This window comes from Rhincodon typus, chromosome 24 (genome assembly GCF_021869965.1).
Source record: "Rhincodon typus isolate 14 chromosome 24, sRhiTyp1.1, whole genome shotgun sequence".
NCBI lineage: Eukaryota > Metazoa > Chordata > Chondrichthyes > Orectolobiformes > Rhincodontidae > Rhincodon > Rhincodon typus.
The window spans coordinates 2,610,331-2,636,539 of NC_063355.1; the positions used below are offsets into that span (position 1 = coordinate 2,610,331).

General features: G+C 42.6%; 1 protein-coding gene across 1 annotated transcript in view; it reads left to right on the plus strand.

Moving 5' to 3' along the window:
• Positions 1 to 5,721: 5,721 nt before the first annotated feature.
• Positions 5,722 to 26,209, plus strand: part of ggt1b (gamma-glutamyltransferase 1b) — a 71,816-nt gene continuing 51,328 nt past the window's right edge. The window contains exons 1-3 of the mRNA XM_048611686.1: positions 5,722 to 5,888; positions 16,186 to 16,316; positions 25,321 to 25,413. Coding sequence (XP_048467643.1) covers positions 5,722 to 5,888; positions 16,186 to 16,316; positions 25,321 to 25,413 — 391 coding nt within the window. The remainder of the gene's footprint in view (positions 5,889 to 16,185; positions 16,317 to 25,320; positions 25,414 to 26,209) is intronic.

Below are 26,209 nucleotides of genomic sequence, written 5' to 3' on the forward strand. Positions count from 1 at the left end.
ACCTTACACATACCATGCTGACTGAGCTGAATCAGATCATCATTTTCCAAGTGTTCATTTATCACATCATTTATAATAAATTCTAGCATTTTCTCTACTACTCATGCAATTCTAACAGGTCTGTAGTTTCACAGCAACAAAAACAGAAGTTGCTGGAAAAGCTCAGCAGATCTGGCAGCATCTGTGAAGAAAAAATCAGAGTTAACGTTTCAGACCTGAAACGTTAACTCTGATTTTTTCTTCACAGATGCTGCCAGATCTGCTGAGCTTTTCCAGCAACTTTTGCTTTTGTTCCTGATTTACAGCATCCGCAGTTTTTTTTTCAGTTTTTATTTCTGTAGTTTCACAGTTTCACATTTCCTGCCTTCTTAAATAGTGGGGTGAAATTTACTACCTCCCAATCCATAACTCATTCCAGCTTCTTGTTCCTCTTCGCTGTATTCTAAACTCCTCCCAATCCTCAGGTTTACTACTATTATTGACAATTTTATGGATGGCTCCTTTTAATCATATATAATTCTGCATTAGTTAGCCACATTTAACCAAACTTGATGGGTTGAAGTAAGGTTTAGTTGCTGTTCCAGTAGCATATATACAGAATTACAGAAATTCCTTTGATATTATAGTCATGGGCCAAACAACAAGAAGATCACAATCAGATTCTATACTCACTGTTGCTGGCAGCTCATCATGAAGGACTTGTCTCCAATAGCAAGAAGTTCCAGATGAACGTAAGTCAGGTCAACTTCCTCACCTCTATCAATTCAGGTTCCAGATTCCAGCCCAACCCAGACTGGGTTGAAGGTGTATGATACATGCCTACACCCCGAGGCAAGGACGATCTGCAAAGATGCTTCAGACTTTCTTAAACTTCCTAGCAAGATTCGTACCAAAGCTTACTGAAATGGGCTCTATTGTTACATCCCATAGTGCTGTGAGCAAAACAAGAAGATAATCTTCCGAGGAACAGGACAATTTGGAAGCTGATGTGTTTCAGAAAGGCTTGGAGTATGCATCATGCAAGATGGCCCACCACCTGCATTTGGATCAAAAGCCTCTTGCACATGCAATCCAATTATTTCATAGTAGAGACTAGGCCCAGTATTCGATGTTACAAGATTCTATACAGACCTGTAAATGCACAGAGGTAGGGTTTTGATGTCCGTTAGATGCTTAGTGTCAAAATAGTTACCTTGGTAACCACCATATGGAGCAGATTATAAAATCTGAAGAAGAATGCAGAAATTCCACTAGACTTACAAAACAGACAACATGGACATCAGGATGGAAGATGTACTTACGGTTGACTTGACAAATTTTGATGAGCACAAATTTAACCAACTTCAGGAAGAAACAGCTAATGATCCATAACTGAAGATGCTATAGAAAGTTATCAGATGAATGGCTGACACAACATGCAAGGTGACAGACATTCGCAGATGCTTTTAGCCAGACAGAGATGAACTATTATTTCAAAAGCATAACCTTTGAAGGGAAACAATTGCTTGCATCCAAGGTTGGCAACATATTGTCACAGTTATATCAAGGACATATGGGCATGGAATGATGCCTGACACAGGATACTGTGTATTGATCAGGGGTCAACAATGATATCAAGAAGACAGTGAGGATAAGAGAGGTATGCTAGAGTCACCAACCAAATTAACACAAATAAACTCTATATCCTCAAAAGATTCTGTCATTCCCTCTGTCCAAAGTTGTAACAGATTAATTTACCATAAATGGTGATGAGTTTCTCCTCATGTGAACTACTTTTCCAATTATCAGAAAGTTGAAAGATAATTCAAATGTGTCTGTGGCAGATACAATGGGTGGAATTTTCCAGGCTTATCCAAATCTTTTGGAGGGGTGAGCGGGAAGAGGGAACTCAATTGGATGAGAAGCAAATTTCTGTTCCCTGATGGCAGATAAAATGTTTGCTATTAAGTTCTCAGAATTTTTCAGATAGATTAGATTTCCCAACTGTTAAGTAGCAGGAACAAATTTTGCATTCATTTGCATGTCATGAATATTCACTAATATGTAGATTACTGGAATTCATTTCAGGGCACAATCTTATGAGCCAAAACCAGGAAACATGTCTGTTAACAAACTTCGATTATATGTGCGAGATGTGAAATTGATAAGGCACACATCTTCCTCCGTTCTCCAATGGGCGCAAATGAATTCACTGAGTTGACTCCTTAAGAAAAAGTAACTTTTTTTGCCTATATGTTGACAGCATTGGGGTTGAAATGTCTCCATTTTGATCAGCTCATGAGAAGTCTCAGTTATAGGCAGTCTGGCTTGTTGTTACTAAACGTTTACAGAGTTAGAGGTTAAGCCTAATTGAGTTAACAATCCTGCTCAATTGAGACAGCCACACTGATTGAGGCTAATAAACCTGACCAGGTCAGGCAAGTGGGACTGAACTCAAAAGGGGCTTAACTCAAATGCATCTCATATTTAGCTTGGGAACGCTGCAGCCCAATGGTATCAATATGGACTTCACAAGCTTCAAAATCTCCCCTCCCCCAACCGCATCCCTAAACCAGCCCAGCTCATCCCCGCCTCCCTAACCTGTCCTTCCTCCCACCTATCCCCTCCTCTCACGTCAAGCCCCACCGCCATCTCCTACCTACCAGCCTCATCCCGCCCCCTTGACCTGTCGATCCTCCCTGGTCCAACCTAACCCCTCCCTAACTTCCCACCTACATTCACCGTTACTGGCTCCATCCCCGCCTCTTTGACCTGTCTGTCTCCTCTCCACCTATCTGCTCTTTTATCCATCTTCTATCCGCCTCCCCCTCTCTCCCTATTTATTTCAGAATCCCCTTCCCCTCCCCCATTTCTAAAGAAGGGTTCAGACCCGAAACCTCAGCTTTCCTGCTCCTCTGATGCTGCTTGGCCTGCTGTGTTCATCCAGCTCTACACCTTGTTATCTGTCTCTCAACTCAAATGGGCCATCTTTGTGGGTGTGTCCTTTTCTCAAGCAAGCCTTTAATGTAAGGCTATCAGTTGCATGTGTTGTCCTAGATGTGAAAATAGGTCTCTGAGCAAGAGCTGCTGAGTATTGCAGCTTTTGATGTTTTAAGCATGAACCCTGGCAGATATGGGAGAGACAGTACCACTGTGGTGCTACATTGGTTGGTGCAATGAAGTTAAACGCACTGATTGCGCAAGAGGCATCTGATGGAGATGTTTAACACTAAAACTTGAGTATAACAGTTATCTACAGCGTCAATCTTACAATGCTAACTCACACTCATAGGAGCATTAACCAGTGAATACACAGTGGTACATACCCTGATGGAACGCAGCAGATCATTCATCCTCTAGTGACACTAGAACAAGATTCTCTTGAGTCTCCCATGAGTGGTAACATCACAGTCACCTCTGCCCAGGCTTTTGTCTGTTGATTTGGCTTATTGCTTAACATCCACAGGGAAAATAATTTCCCTTCTCTCTAGGACAGCCTTCAAGAGAACTTATGCAGAGGTGTTGCTAAAGCATGGCATTGCCTTTACTTGTTCTCTGACATCTCCAATGGTGATGTTTAGTGGTTGAGTAATGGTTCTGGGTGGCAGAGAGTGAACTGCTGGCCAAACACCTTTCAAATATACGCCTGGAAGTTAAAAGCCCGAAAGGTCCCAATGGTGACCAGAACTTACTGCTCGTCCAATGCTACAATTTGGTTTTACCTTCCCCTGAATACTTCATGTGCTGAGAACAACATAGTCACACTCTGTCCACAGCAGACTTTGCTCCCACTTTTTTGTTTGCCCCCACACTCAGCCTCAGTATTCAGTACGTCTGAAGAGATCATATCAGACAATGGGCCACAATAAACTGCCAACGTTTTATAAATATGTGTACCAAATGGTGCATTAGCCATGTAACGGCCTCACCACATTACTCCAGATCCAATGGATTCACCAGGCAAATGGCTCGCACAGCTAAAACACTTATTATGAAAGGCAGGTTAAAGAAGCAGGGATTTTGTATTGCTACACTACACCTAATATGGATTTATCATCATCAGGAAAGATCATGGTTGGATGGCAATTTAAGACAACTTTCCCAAGCCAGGGAACCCAGTTACCCACAGAGCTATACAATGTATTCAGTGATGTAGGTCCTATTAAGTCACAACAATGAAGCAACACTGAGAAGGGGCACAAGCCAGCTCTGGGTACTGCACAGTATTTTAATTGTGCGTAGAATATACTCAAAGACACACTCACAAAATAGAGGTGAGGAAAACCAGCATAACAACAACCAACACTGCCAACACTCAGAGATCACAATGCAGTTGCAAGTCAAGAACATCAATGTGTGAAAGCTAGATCTCAGGAGGGTTATACTTTCACAGAATCTTAAATGAATTGTTAAAATATTAACACATTATATAAATTCTTAGACTCTTAAAATTTTCCATTCTTATTTTGGTGTAAAAATATTTGTGGCTACCCTGATTTCATGCTGTTATACTGCTTTAAGGGCTGAATATGTCAATGAGGTAGGGACCAGAATGAGACATTGTGACCAGCAGGAGTCGGAGTTGCAGCCTGTTAAAGTAAGGATGTGTCACCATATTTCTTTGTAACGTCCTCTAAGTATTGAACCTCTGTAATCATTCTGTTCTGATGAGAAAATTTATCTTAAACTTTCAAGTAAACTGAACCTAATTTGTTTACCCATCCTGCATGAAAGTGATAACTTTGCGTTGGGAAAACAACTCAATAACACAATACTAATTAGTGAGTTCTTAAACAATGTTTAAGAAAATAGAAGTATTACTTGCTTTAAGTTTTGTATGACAACACTTTGAGGTCAATAAACAGAGTTGTAATTCCATATGAAATAGCTGGAGAACGTCTTTTTATAACTAAGAATGCAGTATCTAGTGAACTACCTATCCTGTACAATTCCCTGGTTAAGTTCACTGATATCAATTAAGATGTCATGACACTAACACTTGAACAAGTTCTATTTTGACACAATGCTCACTCTCCCTGGTAACCTTTCCAATGCCAACAGATAATCTAATCATTATCTGATTGCCACTTGTGGGACCTTGTACTTGATTTGCCTGCTGCATTTTTAAAATTACTACACTTTAAAATGGTGACTACACTTTAAAAATGCTACATTGAATGCAAAGCATTTTGGCATGTCCTGAGGTTGTGAAGAGCAATAGCTGAAGATAAATCATTGCTTCATTTTGTCCAATTCTTTTAGTATTTGGTGCAGATAAGGCCAAACAAAATGGCATACACAAGCGGGTCCCTGATTTACAAACTTCCAACGTATGAACACTCGTACTTACGATCACAATCCTACACAGGGTGTCTTAATAATAATTTTAAAGATGTGACATATGAACATTTAATCATACTTCTGAACAGTTGTTTTGTATTTTCCTGTATTCTGTTCCGACTTGCATAGAAATCGACTTGTGAAAGAACTCAAGAATGGAACCCATTAACAACCCATACAAATGATTTCTTTAGACCTTGTGAAAGAAATTAAGAACAGAATTTTAAACTTGTTAATTATCTGACTAATGTTTTTAAACAGCTTTATTATGTTACAGAATAGCGGATTTGTATCCTTCAAGTGTTCTACTCTATTTTTTGAGCTGATGTCATGATAACCATTTCTGACACTTTCTTGGAGATCACATCCAGACCTGAATGTTACTTTTTCTTCACTAGAAAAATGAATAAAGGAGCCAAAGGAGTCACTGTGCTCGTAGTTGTGATACTATTGGCCCTCACCCTCTCCCTGGGCCTGTACTTTGGGCTGAAGGCCAGGGAAGTGCCAGCGTATTCCTTTGAGAGAGCTGCTATTGCTACAGATGCAGGGAGATGTTCAGAGATTGGCCGGTGAGTATCTGTTAAAGAGCCTTGGTTCACATTATCTGTCAGAGGAATAGTGGAAAACACAGGATACAGGCTGTCCAGCCAAACCAGTTCATGTTAATGATTATTCTTCACATGGCTTTTGTTTCTGATCTCATGTGGCCCTTTCGTATTTTATTACATCAACCAACTATCTAATCTCTTCTTAAATGATTATATGATCTTGGTGTTAGCTAATAACCCTGGTAATTCATTCCAGCAGTTTACAACCCACCATATTAAACAGTTTCTCCTGATCTTTTAGATTTATTTCTATCTGTCCTTCCATTCCAGATCCCACAATCACTGTTTATTCTGTCCCATCCCTTTATAACTGTAAACACCAATTACCTGAGGGGCATTATTTTATACAGCTAGTGGTTATGATCTGGAATGCATAGCCTGAAAGCATTCAAGCAGATTCAATATGAACCTTCAAAAAAGAATTGTATTTATAACTGAAGGGGAATAAATTGTAGAGCCACGGGAAAAGATCAGGATAATTGGCTAACTTGTTGAAAGTGCCAGAATAGGCACTAAGGGTAGAATGGCCTCAAATCATAAACTTTGTTCGACAGAACAGCAGTCCCAGTTTTTCAAAGATGCACTGTTCACCATTTATTGAAATTATATAAAACGAGCAACATAAATAAGTGAATGATATGACCAAATAATTTAACATATTTAGAATAGCTGAACAGATAATGTGTCAACACTGCAGCATCTGGGAGTTTCTGAATACGACTGTAATCCAGGAAAAATATGTCTGCTGCAACTGTTTGTTCAAACAGCTTCGGTTCAGACTTTATTAGCTGGAGGTTAAACTAAACACATTACGACACATCGGGAAGGGAAAAGTTACGCAGATTTTTTTGTATCAGAAGGCAGTCACATCTCTTAGGATCAAAAATGGAAATTGCTGGAAAAGTTCAACAGGCCTAACAGCATCTGTGGAGAGGAATCAGAGTAAACATTTTGGGTTGCGTGACCCTTCCTCAAAACTGTTCTGAGGAAATTGTGAGCAGTGGAAAGATGTGATATATCAAAGGGTAAACAAGGTGAGACAGGAAAATGGTAAAATGGGAATTGAAGGTTAGAGAATGGCAGGAAGGGGCAGAGAGAGAAAAAAAATCTGGGAATACACCAACAGTCAAGACTAGACATTACAACAAAAAGACAGAACTAAAGGCTCTGTAGCAAAATGTGCATAGAATTCATAAAAAAAAGTAATTGTGCATATTGAAGTAAATAAATGTCATCCGATACCATTCCAGAAATGTGGCTGCAGGATGACAAACATTAGATCCTGAATATCGCGGGTATAGTTAAGAATAATCAGAAAAGTTTGGTATTGGTGGAGAAACAGTACTGTTAACCAATGAAGGCATTGGTACAATAGTTAGAGATTACCTTGATTCAGGAGATCAGGGTGTAGAATCACCTTGGTGGAGATGAAGATTAGTGGGAGAAAGGAGTCAGTAGACAGAGTGGTTCCCACTTCCCACTTCCCCCAACCATAGCCATGATATAGGAAGAAGTAAGCAAGCAGAAATGTTGAGTGGTTGTGGTAAGGGGATAGCAATAGCCATGGGGTGACTTTAATATATATATACTGGAAAAATCAGATCTGGATAAGGAGTTCATGAAATATCTTTGAGATCATTTCCTAGCGGACCACATTCTGGATCCATCCGGAGAGCAGTTCAGATTAGACCTGGTGTTGTGTAATGTGACAAGATTAATTCCTCAAAGGGTAGAGTAAAGGCATTGTTAAGTAGCAACAATCATCATCTGATTAAATGTTACACCCAATTTGAAAGGGAGCTTCCAGTTGCCTGCCACTTTAACACGCCACCCTGTTCCTTGGCCAACACCTCTCTCTCAGGCTTGCTGCAGCGCTCCAGCGAAGCTCAGCGCAAGAGCTTCGCTGGAAGAACAGCAACTCGTTTTCCACTTAGGAACTCAACAGCCTTTTGGATTCAATATCGAGTTCAACAACTTTAGGGCTTGAGCTCTCCCATGTCCTTACCCAAACCCCCACACACCAGGCCGTGTTATCACATAGCCTGCCATTACACACAACCCATTGTTAGCCACTAACAGTCCCCATTATCAGCTATTCACTCTCCCAGCCAAATCGTTATCCACTCCTTTGTCTGTCCAACTGTCTTCTCTCTCTTTGTGCTTACATATCGTTTACACCTTACCCGCTGCCGCCACCCTATCTTCTGCATATTAACCAATATTTTCTTAGCTACCATCAATTCTGAGGAAGGGTCACCAGACCCAAAACGTTAACTCTGATTTCTCTTCCCAGATGCTGCCTGACCTGTTGAGCTTTTCCAGCAATTTCTATTTTTGTTTTTGAAAGGGGGAAGACTAATTTTTAAATTTAAATAAGGACAACCATGTGGGCATGAAAGCAGAGCTAGCATTCTAGACTGGGGATGGATCAATAGATATGCAATGGCAGACATTTCAGGGGATATTTAGAATATTCAGAATAAATGCATTCATACTGTAAAAAACAGTTCTAAAGGGAGGACCCACTATCTGTGATTAATTAAATAAGTTAGGGAAAGTATCACATAAAGGTAAAATCATATAACTGTACAGGATGAGCAGCAGATCAAATGATTGGTTAGAATGGGAGTTGGGACGTTGTGTTGCAGTTGTACACAACATTGGTTAGGCCAGTTTTGGAGTACTGTGTACAGTTTTGGTCACCCTGCCATAGGAAGGGTATTATTAAATTAGAGATGGTGAGGAAAAGATTTACCAGGATGTTGTTGGGACTGGAGGGTTTGAGTTATGAAATGAGGCTGGATAGGCTGGGTCTTCATTCATTGGAGCATATAGGAGGTTATAGAGGTTTATAAAATCATGAGGGGCACAGAAAAGGTGAATAGCAAGGGTATTCGTAGGGAAGTCCAAAACTGGAGGGCATAATTTTAAGGTGAGAGGTGAAAAATTTAAAAGGAACCTGAGAGGCAACTTTTTCACACAGAGGGTTATCATTATTTGGAATGCACTGCCAGAGGAAGTGGTAGATGCAGGTACAATTACAACATTTCAAAGACTTTTGGACAGGTACATGAACAAGAAAGGTTTAGAGGGATGTCAAATAAATGCAGGCAAATGGGACTAGTTCAGTTTGGGAAACGTGGTCGGCAGGGATGAATTGAACCTGTCTGACTCTGTGACTGTGATGTATTTAAAAGGAAAAGGATATGTAAAGTGAGTGTTTGTCCTGTATACAGCAACAATGGGAAGCTAATTGTAGATAATAAGGAAATGACAGCTGAAATGAGCAAATATTTTGATTCTATCTTCACTATAGAGGATCCAAAAAACATTCTAATAATAGCCATAAATCAGCAGGTGGAAGGGGGAGAGGAACTTAGTGAAATTACAGTCACCAGGAAAATAGTACGAAGCAAACTGCTGCAGCTGCAGAATGACAAGCCTCTGGATACATCTACATCCTGGTCTCTGAGAAGAAGTGGTGGATAAGATAATAGATGCACTGGTGTTGATTTTCCAAAACCTGTTAAATTCGGGAAAAGTTTCCATCAGACTGGCAAATAGTAAATATAACCAAGGAGGAGGAAACAGGTAACTGTGGGTTTATTAGCTTGACGGCTGTTGTGGGGAACATGTTAGCATCGATCACTAAAGAGGTTATAGGTGGAAATCTGAAACAAAAACAAAAATTGCTGGAGAAACAATTTGAGTCCAGTGATGAGGCTAGTAGGAAGGAGATGGGGGTGGGGCTTGAGGTGGGAGGAGTGGATAGGTGGGAGGAAGGACAGGTTAGGGAGGCGGGTACGAGCTGGGCTGGTTTTGGGATGAGGTCGGGGGCAGGGAGATTTTGAAGCTTCTAAAGTCCACATTGATACCATTGGGCTGTAGGTTTCCCAAGTGAAATATGAGGTGCTGTTCCTGCAACCTTCAGGTGGCATCGTTGTGGCACTGCTGGAGGCCCAGGATGGACATGTCATCCAAGGAGTAGGAGGGGGAGTTGAAATGGTTTGCGACTGGGAGGTGCAGTCGTTTGTCGCGAACCGAGCGTAGATGTTCCACAAAGCGGTTCCCAAGTCTCCGCTTGGTTTCCCCGATGTAGAGGAGGCCACAACGGGAACAGCAGATACAGTATACCACATTAGCAGATGTGCAGGTGAACATAAGAACATAAGAACTAGGAGCAGGAGTAGGCCGTCCGGCCCTGTGAGCCTGCTCCGCCATTCAATAAGATCATGGCTGATCTTTTCGTGAACTCAGATCCACTTACCCGCATTCTCACCGTATCCCTTAATTCCTTTATTGTTCAAAAAAAATCTACCTTATCTTTAAAAACGTTTACTGAAGTAGCTTCAACTACTTCACTGGGCAAGGAATTCCATAGATTTACAACCCTCTGGGTGAAGAAGTTCCTTCTCAATTCAGTCCTAAATCTGCTCCCTCTAATCTTGAGACTATGCCCTCTTGTCCTAGCTTCACCTGCCATTGGAAACATCCTCTCTACTTCTATCTTATCTATTCCCTTCGTAATTTTATATGTTTCTATAAGATCCCCCCTCAATCTTCTGAATTCCAATGAATATAATCCCAATCTACTCAGTCTCTCCTCATAAGCCAACCCCCTCAACTCCGGAATCAACCTAGTGAACCTCCTTTGCACCCCCTCCAGTGCCAGTACATCCTTTCTCAAGTAAGGAGACCAAAACTGCACACAGTGCTCCAGGTGTGGCCTCACCAGCACCTTGTACAGCTGCAACATAACCTCCCTGCTTTTAATCTCAATCCCTTTAGCAATGAAGGACAAAATTCCATTTGCCTTCCTAATTACTTGTTGTACCTGCAGACCTTCTGTGATTCATGCACAAGGACACCCAGGTCCCTCTGCATAGCAGCATGCTGCAACTTTTTACCATTCAAGTAATAATCCTTTTTACTATTACTCCTACCAAAATGCATGACTTCACATTTATTTACATTGTATTCCATCTGCCATACCTTTGCCCACTCACTCAATGTATCTATGTTCCTCTGCAAAGTTTCACAGTCCTCTGCACACTATCCTTTGCCACTCATCTTAGTGTCATCTGCAAACTTTGACACCCTACACGTGGTCCCCAGCTCCAAATCATCTATATAAATTGTAAATAATTGCGGTCCCAACACCGATCCCTGAGGCACATCACTAGTCACTGACTGCCAGTTAGAATAGCACTCATTTATCCCCACTCTTTGCTTCCTGTTAGTCAACCAATCCTCTATCCATGCTAATACTTTACCCTTAACGCCATGCATCCTTATCTTATGCAGTAGCCTCTTGTGCGGCACCTTGTCAAAGGCCTTTTGGAAATCTAGGTACACCACATCCAGTGGGTCCCCATTGTCCACCTCGCTCGTAATGTCTTCATAGAATTCCAAAAGATTTGTCAAGTATGACCTGCCCTTCATGAACCCATGCTGCATCTGCCCAACGGGACAATTTCTATCAAGATGCCTTGCTATTTCTTCCTTGATAATAGACTCAAGCATCTTCCCCACTACAGAGGTTAAGCTAACCGGTCTATAATTCCCCATCTTTTGTCTACTTCCCTTTTTAAACAGTGGCATCACATTTGCTGTTTTCCAATCTGCTGGGACTGCCCCAGAGTCCAGCGAATTTTGGAAAATTACCGCCAGTGCACCTGTTATTTCTCCCGCCATCTCTTTTAGTACCCTGGGATGCATTCCATCAGGGCCAGGAGACTTATCAATCCTTAGCTCCATTAGCTTGTCCAACACTACCTCTTCCGTAATAATGATTGTTTCCAGGTCCTCACCTACCTTCGTCTCTTTGTCAATTACTGGCATGTTATTAGTGTCCTCCACTGTGAAGACCGATACAAAATACCTGTTCAATGCCTTGGCCATTTCATCATATCCCATAACTAAATTCCCCTTCTCATCCTCGAAAGGGCCAACGTTTACTTTAGCCACTCTTTTTCATTTTATATATTTATAGAAACTTTTGCTATCTGTCTTTATATTCTGTGCTAGTTTTTTCTCATGTTCTATCTTACTTTTCTTTATAGTTCTTTTTGTGGCTTTCTGTTGACGTTTAAAGTTTTCCCAATCTTCTAGTTTCATGCTGTTTTTATTTGTATGCCTTCTCTTTCAATTTGATAGCCTCCCTTATTTCTTTAGACACCCATGGCAGATTACCCCTTTTCTTACAGTCCTTCCTTTTCACTGGAATATACTTTTGCTGAACACTTTGAAAAATTGCTTTGAAAGCCCTCCACTGCTCGTCAACTGTCCCACCATAAAATCTTTGTCTCCAGTCTACTTTAGCCAAGTCCTCCCTTATTCTATTGTAGTTCCCCTTGTTCAAGCACAGGACCCTGGTATTGGATTTTATCATCACACTCTCCATCTGTATTCTAAATTCAACCATACTGTGATCACTCCTTCCAAGAGGATCCCTAACTATGAGGTTATTAATTATTCCTGTCTCATTACACAGGACCAGGTCTAGGATAGCTTGTTCCCTCGTCGGTTCCATTACATACTGTTCAAGAAAACTATCACGGATACACTCAACGAACTCCTCCTCAAGGCTACCCTGACCGAGCTGGTTCGACCAATCTACATGTAGATTAAAATCCCCCATGATAATTGCCGTACTATTTTTACAGGCATTAGTTATTTCTTTGTTTATTGCCCGCCCCAATGTGATGTTATTATTTGGTGGCCTATAGACTACACCTATCAGTGACTTTTTCCTCTTAGAATTTCTAATTTCCACCCAAATGGATTCAACTTCATTCTCCATCGAACCTATATCATCTCTCAGCACTGCCCTGATGTTGTCCTTGAATATCAGAGCTACACCACCTCCCTTACCTTCCTGTCTGTCCTTCCGAATAGTCTGGTACCCTTGGATATTTAACTCCCAGTTGTGACCATCCTGTAACCATGTCTCCGTAATGGCTACCAAATCATATTCATTCGCGATGATTTGTGCCGTTAACTCATCAACCTTGTTACGAATGCTACAAGCATTCAGGTAAAGTGCCTTTATGCTAGCTTTCTTACCCTCATGATTTCCAACATCTCTAATAATATCTCCTGAGTTATCCTTCCTTTTTGCTTCTTTCATAGTCTACCTTGAACTTAAACCCTCCTGCACACATGCTAACCTGCTGCTTACCTTTTTATTTACCATCATACTCCCTGTCGTTTTCCCTTTCCCTTCCCCCCAACTCACTAGTTTAAAGTCCTAGTGACCACCCTATTTATCCTTTTCGCAAGAACACTGGTTCCAGATCGGTTCAGGTGGAGACTGTCCCATCGGTACAGATCCCTCCGGTTCCAAAACTGATGCCAATGCCCCATGAAATGGAATCCCTCTTTACCAAACCACTCCCTTAGCCACGTGTTTACTTCCCTAATTTTCTTATCCCTAAGCCAATTTGCACATGGCTCGGGCAGTAATCCAGAGATTATGACCCTCGAGGACCTGTTCCTTAATTTCGTTCCTAGTGCTTGATAATCCCCAAACAGGTCCTCCATCCTAGCCTTGCCTATGTTGTTAGTCCCAACGTGGACCACAACAACTGGATCCTCCCCCTCCCGCTCCAATATCCTTTCAAGCCGGTCAGAGATGTCCTGCACCCTGGCACTGGGCAGGCAACACACCATGCGGGACTTGGAAAGTTTTGGAGGAATCGGAAGTTTTGGAGGAGGTGGAGGGCATGGGTGGTGTCACGGACGTAGGTGGAAAATATCCGATTCCCTGGTCCCCAACACCTCATCTTTACCATGGATGTTCAGTCCCTATACACCTGCATTCCCCATGCAGATGGCCTAAAGGCCCTCCGCTTCTTCCTGTCCCGCAGGCCTGACCAGTCCCCCTTCACTGACACTCTTATCCGCTTAGCTGAACTCGTCCTCACCCTTAACAACTTCTCCTTCCATTCCTCCCACTTCCTACAGACAAAGAGGGTGGCCATGGGTACCCGCATGGGCCCAAGCTGTGCCTGCCTCTTTGTAGGATACATGGAACAATCCCTCTTCCAAAGCTACACTGGCCCTATTCCCCACCTCTTCATCCGTTACATCGATGACCGTATCGGCGCCGCCTCGTGCTCCCAAGAGGAGTTCAAACAGTTCATCCACTTCACTAACACCTTCCACCCAACCTTAAGTTCACCTGGACCATCTCTGATACCTCTCTCTCCTTCCTGGACCTCTCTATTTCCATCTCTAGCAACCACCTGGAAACCGATATCCATTTCAAGCCTACCGACTCCCACAGCTACCTAGAGTACACCTCCTCTCACCCACCTTCCTGCAAAAAGGCCATCCCCTATTTCCAATTCCTCCGCCTCTGCCGCGTCTGCTCCCGAGATGAGGCATTCCACTCCTGGACATCCCAGATGTCCTCGTTTTTCAAGGACTGCAACTTCCACTCCACAGTGGTCAAAAACGCCCTCGACTGTGTCTCTCGCATTGCCTGCAACTCATCCCTCACATCCACTCCCCGCAATAACAACCAACACAGCATCCCCCTCGTCCTCACGTACCACCCCACCAACCTCCGGATCCAATGCATCATCCTCCGACACTTCCGCCATCTGCAATCCGACCCCACCACCAAAGACATTTTTCCCTCCCCACCCTTATCTGCTTTCCGGAGGGACCACTCTCTCCGTGACTCCCTTGTCCGCTCCACACTCCCCACCAGCCCCACCACCCCCGGCACATTTCCCCGCAACCGCAGGAAGTGCTACACCTGCCCCTACACCTCCCCGCTCACCCCCATCCCAGGCCCTAAGAAGACCTTCTACATTAAACAGATGTTCACCTGCACATCTGCTAATGTGGTATACTGTATCCGCTGTTCCCGTTGTGGCCTCCTCTACATTGGGGAAACCAAGCAGAGACTTGGGAACCACTTTGTGGAATGCCTATGCTTGTTTTGCGACAAACGACTGCACCTCCCATTCGCAAACCATTTCAACTCCCCCCCCTACTCCTTGGATGACATGTCCATCCTGGGCCTCCAGCAGTGCCACAACAATGCCACCTGAAGGTTGCAGGAACATACCTCATATTTTGCTTGGGAACGGTGCTGCCCAATGGTATCAATGTGGAATTCACAAGCTTCAAAATCTCCTCTCTCCCGACCTCATCCCAAAATAAGCCCAGCTCGTACCCACCTCCCTAACCTGTCCTTCCTCCCACCTATCCCATCCTCCCACCTCAAGCCCTACCCTCATCTCCTACCTACTAGCCTCATCCCGCCTCCTTGACCTGTCCGTCCTCCCTGGACTGACCTATCCCCTCCATAACTCCCCACCTACACTCACCTTTACTGGCTCCAACCCCGCCTCCTTGACCTGTCTGTCTCCTCTCCACCAATCTTCTCCTTTATCCATCTTCTATCCAGCTTCGCCTTTCTCCCTATTTATTTCAGAATCCCCTTCCCCTCCCCCATTTCTGAAGAAGGGTCTAGACCTGAAACGTCAGCCTTCCTGCTCCTCTGATGCTGCTTGGCCTGTTGTGTTCATCCAGCTCTACACCTTGTTGTCTCAGATTCTCTAGCATCGACAGTTCCTACTATCTCCGAGTCCAGTGATGTTAACTCTACTTTCTTTGCACAGATGCTGCCAGATCTGCTGAATTTTGTCAGCAATTTCTGTTTTTGTTCTTAGTAGGCTTCCATTCAACTGAACCAGATATAACATTAACATCTCTAAGCCAGCCACTGTTCAAAAACAAATCCTAGCAGAAGTCCACAGCAAAACAATTATTTATCAGCAGTCAGGTGACTTCTAGGAAACCTTCTTTAAAAAATCCCCAAAGTCCAAAGTGAACTTTCAATTATCTTTTGTTTTACTGTTTGCACTAACATTGAAATAATTCAAATTTCCACAATCCTTCAAAACCTATGTCCTCTAAGCAATATTAAATAAAAAACACTTTTGTAACAACGTCAGTACAGTATGGGTCACAACTGAGGATCTGCTCATTCATGTCGTTTAGTATTGTATTTTTCCCATGACATTGTTATTGAGGCAGTGATTTATTTAGGTTGACATAGAACAGGAAGCAGCTTGTTTCCCGACAGCTCTACAGACAAATTAAGCATTGCACACTGATTTCATCACAGAGACTTTAGGGTTAAGGTTAACCATGATCTAATTGATTTGCAGAACAGACACGATGGTCTGAATGGCCTCCTCTTATTCCTGTGTTTATAAATGTCACACTGATTTCATTGCAGGGATATTCTGAGGCAGAATGCATCCGCTGTGGATGCTGTCATTGCCAGCTTGCTCTGTGTTGGACTCATGAATACGCACAGCATGGGGATTGGGGGAGGCTTCTTCATGACCATTTACAATGCACAAACAGGTAGGTGCCACGAAGCTCCCTTCGTAACTTCACCTTCATTCTACCACTTTGCCTATAAATTCGAGATATTCCACGCGGCCCAGAGGAGCAATCCCTGGGCTGATTCCCCAAAGCCTGCCCACTGTCTACAAGGCACAAGTCAGGAGTGTGGTGGAATACTCCCCACTTGCCTGGATGGGTGCAGCCCCAACAACGCTCAAGAAGCTTGACACAATCCAGGACAAAGCAGCCGCTTGATTGGCACTACATCCACAAACATCCACTCCCTCCACCACCGACACTCAGTAGCAGCAGTGTGTACTATCTACAAGATGCACTGCAGAAATTCACCAAAGATCTTCAGGCAGCACCTTCCAAACCCACGGCCACTTCCATCTACAAGGACAAGGGCAGCAGACACTTGGGAACACCACCACCTTCAAGTTCCCCTCCAACTCACTCACCATCCTGTCTTGGAAAAATGTTGCTGTTCTCGCACTGTCGCTGGGTCAAAATCCTGGAATTCCCTCCCTAAGGGCATTGTGGGTCAACCCACAGCAGGAGGACTGCAGTGGTTCAAGAAGGCATCTCACCACCATCTTCTCAAGGGCAACTAGGGATGTGCAAGGAATGCTGGCCAGCCAGCAACACGCACATCCCACAAATAAATAATTTTTTTAAAAATCCACAGTGAGCTGGTCAGATGGATGCAGAATTGGTTTGGTCACAGAAGACAGAGAGTAGCAGAGGAAGGGTATTTTTCTGACTGGAGATCTGTGACCTGTGGTGTTCTAAAGGGGTCATTGCTGGAAACCCTGTTGTTTGTAATGTATGTAAATGAATTGGAGGAGAATATAGGTGGCCTGATTAGTAAGTTAGTGGGTGACACAAAGATTGTGAAAGCTGCGAATAGTGTGGAGGATTACCAAAGAATACAGCAGGATATAGACCAGCTGGAGAATTGGACAGAGAAATGATAGATGAAATTTAATCTGGACAAATGCGACATGATGCATTTTGGAAAGTCTATTGGGCAGAAGTATATAGTAAATGACAGAGCCCTGAGAAGCATTAACACATAGTACAGGAGGATCGAGGTGTTCAGGTCCACAGTCCCCAGAAAGTGGCAACGCAAGTGGATAAGGTGGTCAAGAAGAGACATGGCATGCAGGCCTTTATCGGTCAGGCTCAGAGTGTAAAAATTGTTATGTTGCAGCTGTATAGAACATTAATTAGGCTACCTTTGGAAGATTGTGTACAGTTCTGGTAGCCACACTACCAGAAGGATGTGGAGGCTTTGGAGAGGGTACAGAAATGGTTTACCAGGGTGTTATCTGGTTTGGAGAGTGTTAGCTATAAGGAGAGGTTGGTAAAATTGGTTTTGGTTTCACTTGAATGTCGGAAGCTGAGGGGCGACGTGGTAGAGGTTTACAAGATTATGAGAGGCATGGATAGAATGGATAGTCAGAGTAGTTTCCCAGGATAGAAATGTCAATTGCAAGGGGACATAAGTTTAAGGTGAAGGGGTCAAAGTTTGGAGGAGATGTGAAGGGTAAGTTTTTCGCACAGAGGATGGTAAGTGTCTGAAATGTGCTGCCAGAGGAGGTGGTGGAGGTGAATACAATAGCAATGTTTAAGAGATAACAAGGTGTGGAGCTGGAGGAACACAGCAGGCCAAGCAGCATCAGAGGAGCAGGAAAGCTGATGTTTCGGGGACCCTTCTTCAGCAATGTTTAAGAGGCATCTTGACAGATACATGAATAAAAACCAAAAGAACTGCGGATGCTGTAAATCAGGAACAAAAACAAAGTTGCTGGAAAAGCTCAGCAGGTCTGGCAGCATCTGTGGAGGAGAAAACAGAGTTAACATTTCGGGGGCGGGGGGCTGGAACATGGGAGAGTAGCCCAGCGCAAGCTGGAGGAACACCTCATTTTCCGCTTGGGGACCCTACAGCCCTCCAGACTCAATATTGAGTTCAATAATTTTAGGGCCTAAACTCTCCCATGTCCCAGCCCCCCACCCCACACACCAGGCCTTGTTACCACATAACCTGCCATTACACACCCCCTGTTGTTAGTCACTAACAGTCCCCATTAACAACTATTCACCCTCCCAGCCTGATCGTTAGCAACTCCTTTGTCTGTCCAACTGTCTTTCTCTCTCTTTGGGCTCTGTCCTATCGTTTACTCCCTACCCCACCCACCTCGCTATTTTCTGCATATAAACTGACGTTTTCCTAGCCACCATCAGTTCTGAGGAAGGGTCACTGGACCCGAAACGTTAACTCTGTTTTCTCCTCCACTGATGCTGCCAGACCTGCTGAGCTTTTCCAGCAACTTTTTTTTGGTTCCAGATACATGAATATGCAGGGAATAGAGGAATACAGATAGAGTGGAGGCAAAAGGATTTTAGTTTAGAAAGTTGTCATGTGTCTCCATGAGCTTTGTGAACTGAAGGGCCTGTTCCTGTGCTGCACTGTTCTTGGTTTCTATAACTGTCATAACCCAAGGGACAGCAGGTTGTAGAAGTATGTCTTTCAAATGATAATTAGACCCATGAAACTCAGAGATGAAAACTGTTGTTAGATTGAACTTCCATCCTACTCTGCATGGACAAAGAACAAGTGTGGAAGTGTGTAACGAAATGCCATCCATGCTAAAGAGGAATGCTTGTGAATGTAGAAAATGTACCTTTGATGTGTTGACTATTTAAAGTTAAATTTATCCTTTTCACTTGAAATATCATTTACCTGTTAATTTGTTCAATTTGTGGTCATTCCGATTCATGCGAAGGTAAGTTATAAAATGTTCAATATTGTTGATAATTTCTCCAATTATGCATGTTTTGGTAAATTGTACTATCTTGGTTAATGATTCTCACATGAGACATGACTGTGAAACGATCAGACTAGTTCATTAATCCCTTTGGGGAAGGAAATGTGCCATTCTCACCTGTGTTATTCAGATCCAAAATATGCATTTAACTCTTAAGTACGCTTTGAAATAGCCCAGCAAGCCACTCAGTTGCACCAAATGTTTACAGAAAAGTTGAAAAGGGCAGCATGGTGGCTCAGTAGTTAGCACTGCTGCCTCACAGCGCCAGGGACCTGGGTTCAATTCCAGCCTTAGGCAACTGTTTGCACTTTCTCCCTGTGTCTGCATGGGTTTCCTCCAGGTGCTCTGGTTTCCTTCACAGTCCAAAGGTGTGCAGGTTAGGTGGATTGGCCATGCTAAATTGCCCATAGTGCCCAGGGATGTTTAGGTTAGGTGGGTTAGACATGGGAAATTAGGGGAATGGGTCTGGGTGGGATGCTCTTCAGAGGGGTGGTGTGGACTTGTTGGGCCGATGGCCTGTTTCCACACTGTAGGGATTCTATGAATAAAACTGGACGTACCAGCATTGCCCTCAGCACCGGAAATGTTAATAGCACAGCATTCACTCAACCCTGCAAAGTACTCCTTCCCAACATTCGGTATTTGTAACAAAATTGGGAGAACTGTCAACTCCCTCAATCATACTTTACAGGCAAAGTGCTAGACACAACCATCATCATCCTGGCAATGTCCTGTCCTATCGATAGGACAGAACCAATTCAGATGGGGGCACAGTGGTATACAGTCAGGAGGAAGTTGCCCTGGGAGTTCTCAACATAGACTCCAGGTCCAATGAAGTTCCATGGGAGCAGATTAGATATGGGCAAGGAAATCGGAGTCGAAGTTAATGTCGTTGACGGCCAGAATTATTCCCTCTCGACTGCCACTCAGTCACTAACGTGGATATATGTAAAAAAGTGTGTGAATAAAGTAGGCGAGTTCCAAGGGATAATGATACATTGGCAATAAAGGAAATACAGCTGAAAAATGATGAGAACTCAATATTAATAATCACAGATACAGTGTGTAGAGAAGATACAAAGGAAGGAAAGGAGGTGGAGTCATCAACATTAAAGTGTTGGAAACAGAAGATATCTTTAAGGTCACAATTAGCTGTTACAAGTTGAAAAGCAAAGGGTGTATGATTACAGCACTACAGTTCCTCTATAAGCCTCGGGCCTCCAGTGCTTTCTCCAACCACTGCCTGTTCTTTATGTTGCGGGTCTGGTTTTGTACATCTGCCTTCAGCCGCCTGTAGGCCTACATTTTCTCTTCCAAGTGTGGCTGCTGTTTGACAGTCAGAAATGCCATGCACTTCCAGATTAATAGTTCCTGGATCTCCTGATCATTCTCACCAAACCAGTCTTGGTGTTTCCTGGTTGAGTAGAGCTGCACCAATAGTTGTGATGGGTTGGCACACACTGCGGATGAGGGCTGTGTGTGTGTCCCGTATTGTGCCCTGAGCTGTAGTTTTGCCGTACACAACATGGAGATCATTCAGAGCAAGTGACGAGCTGAATCAACCAGATACCCACTCTCCATTCTATGTCAAGTTGTCTTGATATTTGCTGAATAAAAACCAAAAGAGCTGTGGATGCTGTAAATCAGGAACAAAAACAGAAGTTGCTGGGAAAGCTCAGCAGGTCTGGCAGCATCAGTGAAGTAAAATCAGAGTTAACATTTCGGGTCTGGTGACCCTTCCTTATTTGTTGAATTTGCTAAAATAGAAAGCTGAATATTAATGAGGCGATTTGAGCCTTTATTAAGGTGTTTAACCAGCAATAATTGGCAACTTGCTGCTGTCTGGGGGGAGTCTCACCACGTCACTTGTCCAATCATAAAAGTTGGAGTGAGATGCTCACAATATCGAGATAAACCGTGCTGGATTTCTCGTCTAATTCTGCCATACATATTGCCAAACACCACATCGCCCAGATCCCTATAAGATTCCACCCAATGTTTCAAGTCAGGTATGACTTTGCTGCAGATTGGAATAGAATGGTGATATTAGAGGATTTTAATGATCTTATTATTAGCTGGAATAATGTGAGAAGAAAAGGATAACAATTAGGAATTTCTGAAATGCATTCAGAAGAACTTCCTTGACCAATACGTTCCCTGTCCAACTAGGAAGAATATATTGCCCAATCTAGTGTTGGGAAATGAAGTGGACCAGTGTCCATGTAGGGAGCAATTGGAAAAGTGATCATCATTTCCTAAGATTTGGATCAGGAATGGAGAAGAGCAAGGAATAATCTAAAGTACAATGTTCTTGAGCAGATTTGTAGCTCGGGTTGTGGATGTTGTGTTTGGTTGGTTCGCCTGGTTTGTTGTTCCGCAGACGTTTCATTACCCTGCTGGGTAACATCATCAGTGCAGCCTCCAATGAAGCGCCATTGTGTTTTCCCGCTTGTTATTTAAACTCTGGAGTTTAAATATCAGGCAGGAAAATACAACAGTGCTTCATCGGAGGCTGCACTGATGATGTTACCCAGCAGGGTAATGAAACGTCTGCAAACTAATGAACCAGCTCGGCGAGTGGACCAACCACAGCATCTAAAGTACAGCTTCTAAATTCGAAGAGGGTAATTTTCAATGGGACATGACAAGAACTAGCCAGGGTAAAATGGAACTGAAACCTGATAGGAAAAACTGCAACAGAACAGTTGGTGACATTGAGGAGATGTTGCACCTAGAAGCTAGGTATATTCCAACAAAGGTGAAAGGTAAGCAAACCAAAGTCTGTGCTCTTTGGATGATGAGGGAAATAAAAAAAATGATGAAATAAAACAGTGTGTAAAGTGCATATCTGATGAATTCTTCAAGAAAGAACCAGGTCAAAACAATAGGTTGAGTGGGGAAATAAAGAAAAAAAAAGACTGGCAAAAAGACAGTATGAGAAAAGAATGCAAGTGAGCCTAAATACAAAAATCTTCTCCCAAATGTATATAGTAAGTTGGTAATACAAGTTGGAATATAGCCTAATAGGGACAAAGAGGGTGATCTCAATGGTTGGAGGCACTGGACAAGGGTATTTGATGACTATCTTATGTTATTGCTAACTGCTGTAGAGGATTTTGACAAAATATTGATGATATAGAGATAGTAAAGGTAATAGATGGCATGAAAATTCACAGGCAGTGTTTATTGGAAAGGTTAGTTCTGTTTATAATGGATAGATTGACTCTTCTCAAAGACTTACATAACAGGTAGCTGAAGGAAAGGCTTCTCTTAGAACACAGAACATAGTTCAGTACAGCACAGGAATGGGCCCTTCAGCCCACAATGTTGTGCCAAACATGACACCAAATTAAACTAATCCCTTCTGCCTTCCCTTGATCCATATCCCTCCATTTCTTGCATATTTATGTGCTTATCTAAAAGTCCCTCAAATGACCTTATAATATCAGCCTCCACCACCACCCCTTGCAGTGCGTTCCAGACTCCTAGCACTCTCTGTGTAAAAATACTTGGCCCTCACATCTGCTTTGAACTTTCCCCCCTCGCCTTAAATGCATGACCCCTGGTATTAGAGGTTTAGAAACTTGGCAAATGTGAAACTCTTGTTGAAGAAAGATGCAAGGAAGGACATTTTTTAGGAACTACAGGCTAGTAAGTTCAACATTAGTGGGTAAGATTTTAGAAACCATATATGGGGGATACAAAAACAGACACTTCAAGAGCTTTGACTTAATTAAGAGTCAGCACAGATTTGTAAGATGCAAACTGTTATATGATTAATCTAATCGATATTTTTGACAGAGTAATGAAGAAAGGGAATAGGATGATGATATCTATATTGATTTCTAAAAAGCATTTCACAAGATGCCACATGAAGAGCCAGTTAACCAGATTGAGGCACACGAGTCAGTGTCACCTTGAATAAAACAAAAACAATATGTTGCAGATGATTCAAGTCTGAAAGACATATCTAGAAGCATCCTGCAGGTTACCACTGACCAGAAAGTGAACTGGACCAGTTATAAATACTGCGGCTACAAGGGATGGTCAAAGGCTGGGAATTCTGCATCCTTTAGCTGCAACATTCACTCCCTCCACAACAGGGTGGTGTTTGACTGGTCTGGAACACCTGTCCAATTTTTACACAAGTTTCCAGATGTTGGTGAAGAGGTTTTTGCAGAGTTGCCTGGGATGCATATTCCCACTGTGTGATGATAGGTGGTCCTTGGCTTTTAGTTTTATTACAGTTCTGTGTAGTGATTTGATACAACCGAATGGGAAATCACATAGGTCAGACCAGCTAACGACAGCAGATTTCCCTCTCAAATGATCATGATTAAACCAAACGAGCTTCTATGACAATCTATTAGAGTCATGATTACCATTACCGATCATCTACTACTGATGCTATGGCTTCCAAAGAAAAATGGGAACAATTGCAGACAGGAGCCATCTGAAGAACTGAATGATACAAACATTTTGTCACTTCCCCATGAATCCTGGGAAGGCAGGACTCAAATTTCAAAGTGATTTCTGCATGCTGCACCCATTTTGCAGAGGATTTAATAGTGGACATGCAAATATGTGCTAGCTTTGCTAAAAAGCAAAAATTAATCCATGATGTTCTCATTTAGCAGTGCAGGACACTGGTGAACATAACTCATCAAACCTTGCTGCAAATCTGTGGAGATTTCTGAATAGTATTGGAGTCGTGGCTTACAAATTTTACTCATCAGGTTTCCCTGCCAGTTGACATTCCATGCAGTCAACAGCATTATTGTAATTAAAATGATGAGAATTTTCAAGATTTTTGGTACCTTCCTATGTCCCAGTCACAGCAATGACAATGCTCTTGACACTATTTGTACAAAGTATGTGAAACATTTTCAGTGTGCCACTAAACCTTTCTGCCCGGCCATTCGATATGGTATTAGGTGCTTTCACTTGATAATCTTGCCATAATTGATTGACTAGGCTCCCTCTTGTGGCACAGTGGTAGTGTCTGTACCCTGGACTGAGAGACCCAGTTTCAAGTCCCACCTGCGCCAGAGGTTTGTGATAAAATCTCTGAACAGGTCAATTAGAAAAACAGGTTAAATAAATGAATTTTTAAAAATTTTGAGTAACAAAGATATAAAATTGGTTGCCTCCTTCACCAAATTTTAATCTGGAAACTCAACCCCAATATTTTTCATGCACTCTTATGATGAGTGAAACATGGATAAAACTGCATTTCTACCTATCCCTGAGTGCTTTAGGGATGGTTATAGGTTCAATGATTCCAGGATCTTGACTCAACAACATACAATGATATATTTGAAACTCAAGTTAGAAAAGAAATTTTCTGAAGAAGGGTCCAGACCCGAAACGTCGGCTTTCATGCTTCTCTGATGCTGCTTGGCCTGCTGTGTTCATCCAGCTCTACACCTTGTTATCTTAGAAAAGAAAGGACCTGCCTTTATATAGTATCATACACAATCTCTGGAGGTCTCAAAACACTTTACAATGAATTATTTGTGAAGTGTATTCACTACATTGTCAGAAACACAGCAGCAGGTTCTCCCAAACAGCAATAACTGTCAGATATTTGGTCTCACTGGATTGGTTCAGGGATAACCAATGGCCAGATGTGATGGCTTTTTGTGCTCATCAAAACAGTACCTTGAAACAGTGAATCTTTCACTGCATTCAGGGCAGTAGGGAGGAGGTTTAGGAGGCAGAGATGGGGGAGGGCTCCTGGGGCAGGAGCATTAACTTGTTCTCTATTAGGCTTAAAGAAGGATTCTTTTCCCTCCTGGACGTACAGAGGAAAGAAAATAAACTACCTGTTTAGGCCTGGACTCCTTTCCTGTTGATCCTGATTCTCTCTGGCCTGAAGGGAAAGCCACAACAATTCCTTCTGCTTAAATCTGAATATGTATTTGGAAAATGTCCTTGCCATCCAGATGTCTGCATAAAGAAAATCATAGTTGGTGATTTTCTGCATTTTGACAGCAGGTAAATAACCTTGGTGATTTTCACTTTTTTTTTATTGGGCATTTAGGGTTAAAATCAGCTTCACTATGTTTTGATGCAGATTGATAGGTGAGGGTCCCATTCTCTCATGTTGCACGCTAACTTTTGCTATGAATGCTTAACACGAAATTTCATCTGTAATGTAATCTTATGCTTTGATACTACTTATTTTTCAGGAGAAGTAGAAACCATTAATTCCAGAGAAGTGGCCCCAGCTAATGCATCAAGGGATATGTTTATCAATACAACAGATGAAGCTTCTCGCAAAGGTAATCATTATATTCCTGCTGACACCTACTTCACTCCTGCTTAGTGAAGCTTGAATTTAAAAGAACCAGGTTTCTGATGAAAATGCAATGGGATTCCAAAAGCTGGCTGAGATAAGCTGCTTTTTCCCTATTTTCCATTTCTACTTAAAGCTTTGATTGCTTTCTTTGGGTTCACCCAGGGGAGTCTTCGGATAACGTTCAAAAATCTGTATAATTCGTGTGTTATTGATGTATTGGCAGTCCACGTCAGCAGCTTATTTAACTGGGAGCAATTACTGGGTGATAATCAGCAGCGAGTACCTGGTTTAGCCTATTTGAAACCTAGGATCCTGAGAATGATTACAGCATCAGTATTTCTGCATTGGCTGAGATTTGGCTACCCCTGTGCAGATCACGGGTCAAAGCTGAGAGCTTCTGGTTGATAAGTTTCATCTCTCATTAAGCAAAGTCACTGTGGGAGCCTCCAGCTTTCCTAAAATAAGTTGTAATCCTGTTGAACAATGGATTCTTTGGGCGGATTCTTTCCCCCTCTGTAAAAGTTGAGTATCTCTGGCGAGACACCACCTCTTTGCCACCAACTGAGTAATCAAGTTCTAAGATTCGTGGGCAAACTTCCCAACATGTCACCAATTAAAGGGCCTTAAATAGTCAATTAACCATCATTTCGGGGCCTTAGCCAGCTACTGGCCTGATTACCTGCCTTCGCAGCAGGTGATAGTAGGAACTGCCGATGCTGGAGAATCTGAGGTAACAAGGTGTAGAGCTGGATAAACACAGCAGGCCAAGCAGCATCAGA